Source organism: Notothenia rossii (assembly GCF_949606895.1).
Source record: "Notothenia rossii genome assembly, chromosome: 12".
NCBI lineage: Eukaryota > Metazoa > Chordata > Actinopteri > Perciformes > Nototheniidae > Notothenia > Notothenia rossii.
In genome coordinates this window covers 822,622-829,568 of record NC_136911.1, presented here as the reverse complement: position 1 = coordinate 829,568, position 6,947 = coordinate 822,622, and the positions used below count along the sequence as shown (strand labels likewise).

Here is a 6,947-nt window from a genome sequence, read left to right as displayed (position 1 = left end):
GAAAGGTGAAAGCGTTCAGACTCTAACGATCCACAGTCCCGGCCTCACCTTGCAGTCCTCGCCCCGGAGTGAAGCACTTTGTTTGCTCGAAGGCTCGGGCGACCACAGCTCCTCTCAGCAGGCTGCAGATCGACTCCACCTGCACACACACCATCAGAATCACAGTGTATAGAGGTGTCCTTGAGTGAGGTGTCATGTGAGATGCATTGTGGGAAATGTAGGCACCAGGAAGAACGCATGGAATAACAAAGATGATTCAGTAGGGTCTATTTAGTGTACACCGTGAGTCTGACAATATAACAGAGAGCAACGCTGAATGCCCTCCTGTTTGTTTGTTTGTTTGTTTGTTGTCCTTGTGTAGCATACAGGGACTACAACTGAGAGTACACTTCCAAAATTAGAGCAAAATTCATAAAGCAAAAACGAGGGAAGCAGAAGCTGCTGCAAAAACACAAACAGCTGATAGTGAGTAAACAGAGGGGGAAACAGCGAAACAAGGAACGGCAGGAAGCAGCTGAGAGTGCGGAGACAGCAGATGGAGACATCCTCATAAAACACATCAACTCAGATACGGTTGACCTTTGCTCTGAAGTCTCAGAAAGGTCAGGGGTCAGTTTAAAAATAGCACGATTTAAACGTATTGAGCACGAGTAAAAAAGAACCAATCCCTGCTCTGTGTACGGCTATTAGATCATTAAATCATCTCCTCATACTTTGATTACTCCTTTATCTGGAGAGTTCATTTCATGGAAGAATGTCAGAAAAGGCAGTTTTTCAAGCCTCTGGAGATTTGCTCCTTTTTCACCTGCTTCACTTCCATATGGATAACAATTATAACAAATAATGTAAATGCCTCCTTTTTTCCATTAAAATATTAAAATGTACAAATTTGAGCTTCGAGACGAACTGGGTTTGATACATGTTGTTAGGGTCTTCTCTAATACCTCACATTCACCTGATGTGTACAGGTGTGTGTGTGTGTGTGTGTGTGTGTGTGTGTGTGTGTGTGTGTGTGTGTGTGTGTGTGTGTGTGTGTGTGTGTGTGTGTGTGTGTGTGTTTGTGTGTGTGTGTGTTTGTGTTTGTGTGCGACTCACCTGGCTGAACAGATGTTCCAGAAAACTGTGCAGCTTCTTCTGCTTATCATGAGACAGCCACACACTGCAGGGCAGCTCATCTCCTGCAGGACACACACACACAGACACACACACACACACACACACACACACACACACACACACACACACACACACACACACACACACACACACACACACACACACACACACACACACACACACACACACACACACACACACACACACACACACACACACACACACACACACACACACACACACACACACACACACACACACACAACAGGACAATGTTTAACACACACACAAAAGCAACACATGCAGTGAGGATCTGTTTACTGTCTTTCTCTAAAATGTTCTCAGCTTTGAGCATAACGGAGCCTTCTTTTATTTTCATGTTATCGTTTCCATTTCTTCACTGTTCGTTCTTTTCTTTAAACACAAATGAAGATATCTTAACAGACGATGTTGAAACAGTTTTCGTCACTTAAATAAACAAATCGTATCTTCTCTGCAGTGCAGCGTTCAAAAAAACGCGTGGCTTCACAACCAAAATAGAACCCAGAGTATAACCAGCAGGACTCTTTGAACCAGCTGAGGCCATCGCAGCACCAATCAGCCGCTCCGCCCCACGTGGCTGAGGATCACCATCAAATGACACCAATCAATTATACACATAAATCAACGTTTTGGCTCCTACTGAGCATAAAGGAAAAGAGTATATCTGAAATACAGCTGCTCTGTGTGTGTGCGTGTGCGTGTGCGTGTGCGTGTGCGCGTGTGTGTGTGTGTGTGTGTGTGTGTGTGTGTGTGTGTGTGTGTGTGTGTGTGTGTGTGTGTGTGTGTGTGTCAGGATGCACAGCTGTGTTGTTAATGATAAGTCCAGCTGAGATGTCACATCCAATCAGACTCAACGTCAAGGTGTCCCCCTGCCGGTGGATTGTAATCATGACTCGTCACTTTTGGGAGCATTTTCCCTCGGTGTGTGTGATCGGGTTTGTTGATTATGACGCTCAGATCATGTGCACCATTTTGATGTTATAGATTGCTGCCATATGGAGGCCATGCAGGGAATCAATGAACGCGTCAGGTGTAGTTCCACCTCTCTTCTCTGTAATGCAGAGACATGAACAGACGCTAATTGGCACCAGGGGAGGGAGGAGGAGGATCTGAATTGAATCAATGTTTAATCGACTCAGAGGGAGAGCGATACGTTCTCCTCTCAGGACTATATCTGACAAAGAGAACAGTTCTCTCCTGCCGTGTTAAGGTCTAAATACAGGATATAGCAGCTGCAGTTATTACAGCATTCCTAAAAAGAGAATTCTCTAGGGTCAAGTTCAACCTGACCTGAAAAGTTACCAAAGAGTGTGAGAACTTTTTTACAAATGGCCATCATGATAGGAGTGATTTCGTTTTGGGTTCTTTACTGGAATCAAATCCCAGCAGAATCGTTTTTTGTGGTTTTTACTGCAGGCATGTTAATTTGCTGGTGGGAAGCAATGCTTAAATATACACAGAATGATCCTGTGGTCAAACTTGCACCGTGCCAAAAGTCCAATTAGCTTTTGTTTCAAACCCAGCATGAGTTATGTTTATCATATCTGACTAATGTGTGATGTCTTGTGCAGTCAGTGAATGCTCTGCACAGTATAATTACATTCAAAGTCACTGCAAAGAAACCAGAACAAGTGAATCCCCCGTGGCCGATGTCATGAGGCAATTATATAATCAATAGATTTGCATAAAATGATATGAGGATTACTAAATCATAAATGTAAAACACATACGTATATTTTAGAGTCTGCGGGCTAGCGTAAAAAAACAAACATTTTAAAAGGTACAGAACCGGACAAAACCAGAGTTTAAAGATATGTACAAAGCAGAAACATGATGGAGTTATTTCAGCATCATATTTCTTCCATTTGTTTGAATTAAATGTCAGTAAAATCTTTTTAATTGTTGGGTTCATACCGCAGTAGTAAACCAGATGAATTCCCTGCAATGGTCAAACAAAAAACCTTGATCTCCTGTTTTAAACACATCATACGTTTTGTTATTTCTTTCTGCCAATAGACTGAACTTATATGTGTTTCCTGATGTGTGTGTGTGTGTGTGCGTGTGCGTGTGTGTGTGTGTGTGTGCGTGTGTGTGTGTGTGTGTGTGTGTGTGTGTGTATGTGTGTGTGTGTGTACCTGAGTCCATGTCGTCACTGTGAACGTAGGAGCTGCAGTGGCTGCTGCAGATGCTGGTGAACGAGGCGATGGAGTTCCTGTTGCTGTTACAGTCACTGAGGACACACAGAGACACACTTTATTATGGTTTAAATGAACTTAAAGGGGACCTATCATGCAAAATGCACTTTTCTACGTCTTGTATACCTGAACATGTGTCCCCCCCGGTGTTCCAGGGAACTCACCAAGTGTCAGAAAACACAACCCTCTCTATTTTCCTCCATACCCAAATCTCTTAAAAAGGGGCTGCAACGGATCTGATACAGACTGATCCAGATTTGAACACTTCTATGACGTCACAGAAGTGGCGCTACGGCTATTGGGCCAACTCCACCAATCAAGAGGAGACAGCCACGGACATTGCCGTTGGAAAGCGCTGGAGACGCTGTAGTACATATGCCAGGCCTGTAGATGGTGCTGTTCTCACAGAATCAGCCCATGATGCAAAGACAGTGTTAAATTGAGCGAAATGAGGAATGGCTAAAATGCATGATCTGTTTGGTATTTTGAAAAATAAAAAGTATAAATATGCCTTACATAGGTATGGTCCTACACATTATTTAAATATAGCATGATAGGTCCACTTTAAAGTAACTTTTTCGTATGTGTCCACCTGTAGGAGTCTCTGTTGCTGATGGTGTCGTGTCCAGAGTCCTCCTGCTCGTCGCCCGCCACGTTAAAACACACTTTCTTCCCGTTCTTTTCGCCCTTCTCGCCCTCGTTTTCTGCAGAAATGAAGCTCTCGGGGGTCCTTGTCTCCGAGGAGGGGGGATGAGTGATGGAGGATAAGAGGCTGAAGAAAGAGAGAGGGGGGGGATTACTTTAAAACAAATCGGACATGCATACTTAACTTTTGGGAATCGGTACAGAAGGTTTTGCAAAAGACACAGAGAGATATGAGGTTCCTTCATGGACTCCATGGTACTCTATCTGTAGAGGAACATGTTCACTACACAGAGAGATATGAGGTTCCTTCATGGACTCCATGGTACTCTATCTGTAGAGGAACATGTTCACTACACAGAGAGATATGAGGTTCCTTCATGGACTCCATGGTACTCTATCTGTAGAGGAACATGTTCACTACACAGAGAGATATGAGGTTCCTTCATGGACTCCATGGTACTCTATCTGTAGAGGAACATGTTCACTACACAGAGAGATATGAGGTTCCTTCATGGACTCCATGGTACTCTATCTGTAGAGGAACATGTTCACTACACAGAGAGATATGAGGTTCCTTCATGGACTCCATGGTACTCTATCTGTAGAGGAACATGTTCACTACACAGAGAGATATGAGGTTCCTTCATGGACTCCATGGTACTCTATCTGTAGAGGAACATGTTCACTACACAGAGAGATATGAGGTTCCTTCATGGACTCCATGGTACTCTATCTGTAGAGGAACATGTTCACTACACAGAGAGATATGAGGTTCCTTCATGGACTCCATGGTACTCTATCTGTACAGAGGAACATGTTCACTACACAGAGAGATATGAGGTTCCTTCATGGACTCCATGGTACTCTATCTGTAGAGGAACATGTTCACTACACAGAGAGATATGAGGTTCCTTCATGGACTCCATGGTACTCTATCTGTACAGAGGAACATGTTCACTACACAGAGAGATATGTTGTAAAAATAGCGTTGATAGCTGCAAGAAAAAAAACTGACATATCGACTTGAGAGTGCAAGAAACACAACATGAAGAGAAATGGTCAATGTTTAAGATTCAAACCAGCGGCAAGGTGGAAAATGAGAATGTGTCAAATGTATATCTTATATTATTTCTGTATTTGTATGTATAGCTGTATTGCATTGTTTATTTAGTTTGGGTTGTCATGTACGTGCACAGCTGTTGTTGCAATGTTTTTTATATAACAAAAACTAAAGTGAGAAAAAAAAAACCTCGGACATCTGAGACACTCTTTGATTCTGCAGGAAGCTCCTCACTGTGTGTGTGTGTGTGTGTGTGTGTGTGTGTGTGTGTGTGTGTGTGTGTGTGTGTGTGTGTGTGTGTGTGTGTGTGTGTGTGTGTGTGTGTGTGTGTGTGTGTGTGTGTGTGTGGATATTAATATGTTAAGCGTGCAGCTGGGTCAACACGGCTGTGTCGGCAGGAAGAGGACTGGATATTTTCACAGTTGCAGAAACACATGTTGGTATTTAAAGCCGATTTTCAATAAATGCAAACGATGGAGTTTTTTGTTATCTAACCCCCCCCAACACACACACACACACACACACACACACACACACACACACACACACACACACACACACACACACACACACACACACACACACACACACACACACACACACACACACACACACACACACACACACACACACACACACACACACACACACACACACACACACACACACACACAAACACACACACACACACTTAAAGGGGAATGCAGTGTCCCCTCTAAGGACCCTTCTAAGTGGGGGGTCACCTTAAAGGGGAATGCAGTGTCCCCTCTAAGGACCCTTCTAAGTGGGGGGTCACCTTAAAGGGGAATGCAGTGTCCCCTCTAAGGACCCTTCTCAGTGGGGGGTCACCTTAAAGGGGAATGCAGTGTCCCCTCTAAGGACCCTTCTAAGTGGGGGGTCACCTTAAAGGGGAATGCAGTGTCCCCTCTAAGGACCCTTCTAAGTGGGGGGTCACCTTAAAGGGGAATGCAGTGTCCCCTCTAAGGACCCTTCTAAGGGGGGGGTCCGTTGAACCAACAGCTCTTTTCCGCTGAGTTTCTGAACTTAACATCTGATTGTTTTTATGATTTTAAACTCTCTTCGTTCCTCTCCATTCACACGCTGCCCTCATTACTGTCGCCATAGTGAAGCTGTGCGGGCTCTCTGATTGGCCGACGCTTAATCAAAGGAAAGGAGCACAGTTTGGGGCCTCGGGGGGGGGAAAACAAGGAGGGGACGCTTATCAGCAGAAATCTCTTCATCTGTACTTAACCCACTTTACACATTAAAGCATCAACATCTTCATCTTCATCACATCTTCATCTCATCTTCATCACATCTTCATCACATCTTCATCACATCTTCCTCACATCTTCATCTTCATCACATCTTCATCACATCTTCATCACAAAGGTCCAGGTTAGAGAGCATGCTTTTATCCACAATGAAGTAAATAAGTCAGATCAGTCAGGTTGATATGAATAAAGTGGAGAGAGTTTGATTGAGGAAGGGAGGAAAGGAAGAAGGGACAAAGGGAAGAAAGGAGGGAAGAAGGGAGGAAGGGAGGGAAGATGGGAGGAAGGGACGAAGGGAAAAAGGGAGGAAGGGAGGAAGAAGGGAGGAAGGGACGAGGAAGGGACGAAGAAGGGACGAAGGGACGAAGGGAAAAAGGGAGGAAGGGAAGAAGGGAGGAAGGGACGAAGAAGGGAGGAAGGGAGGAAGGGAAAAAGGGAGGAAGGTAAGAAGAGAGTCAATTCCTCTCAAATAAACCAGGATTTATATTTGCTTGGTGTTTTGTTCTGCAGTGTATTCAGTGTATTCACGTAGGCCTTCTGTTAGAGCTCAGGCCTTCATCAGATATTTCATTGTTAAAAAACATCTATTTTTCAAAGCAATTCTGCTCGATAACG

General features: G+C 44.1%; 1 protein-coding gene across 1 annotated transcript in view; it reads right to left on the bottom strand.

The window, feature by feature from the left end:
• prex2 (phosphatidylinositol-3,4,5-trisphosphate-dependent Rac exchange factor 2) overlaps positions 1–6,947 on the bottom strand; it is an 85,482-nt gene that overhangs the window by 32,771 nt on the left and 45,764 nt on the right. Inside the window, exons 25-28 of the mRNA XM_079661814.1 lie at positions 3,946–4,125; positions 3,294–3,388; positions 1,096–1,178; positions 49–139 (exon numbers count right to left, since the gene is read on the bottom strand). Of these exons, the coding sequence (XP_079517940.1) occupies positions 49–139; positions 1,096–1,178; positions 3,294–3,388; positions 3,946–4,125 (449 nt within the window). The remainder of the gene's footprint in view (positions 1–48; positions 140–1,095; positions 1,179–3,293; positions 3,389–3,945; positions 4,126–6,947) is intronic.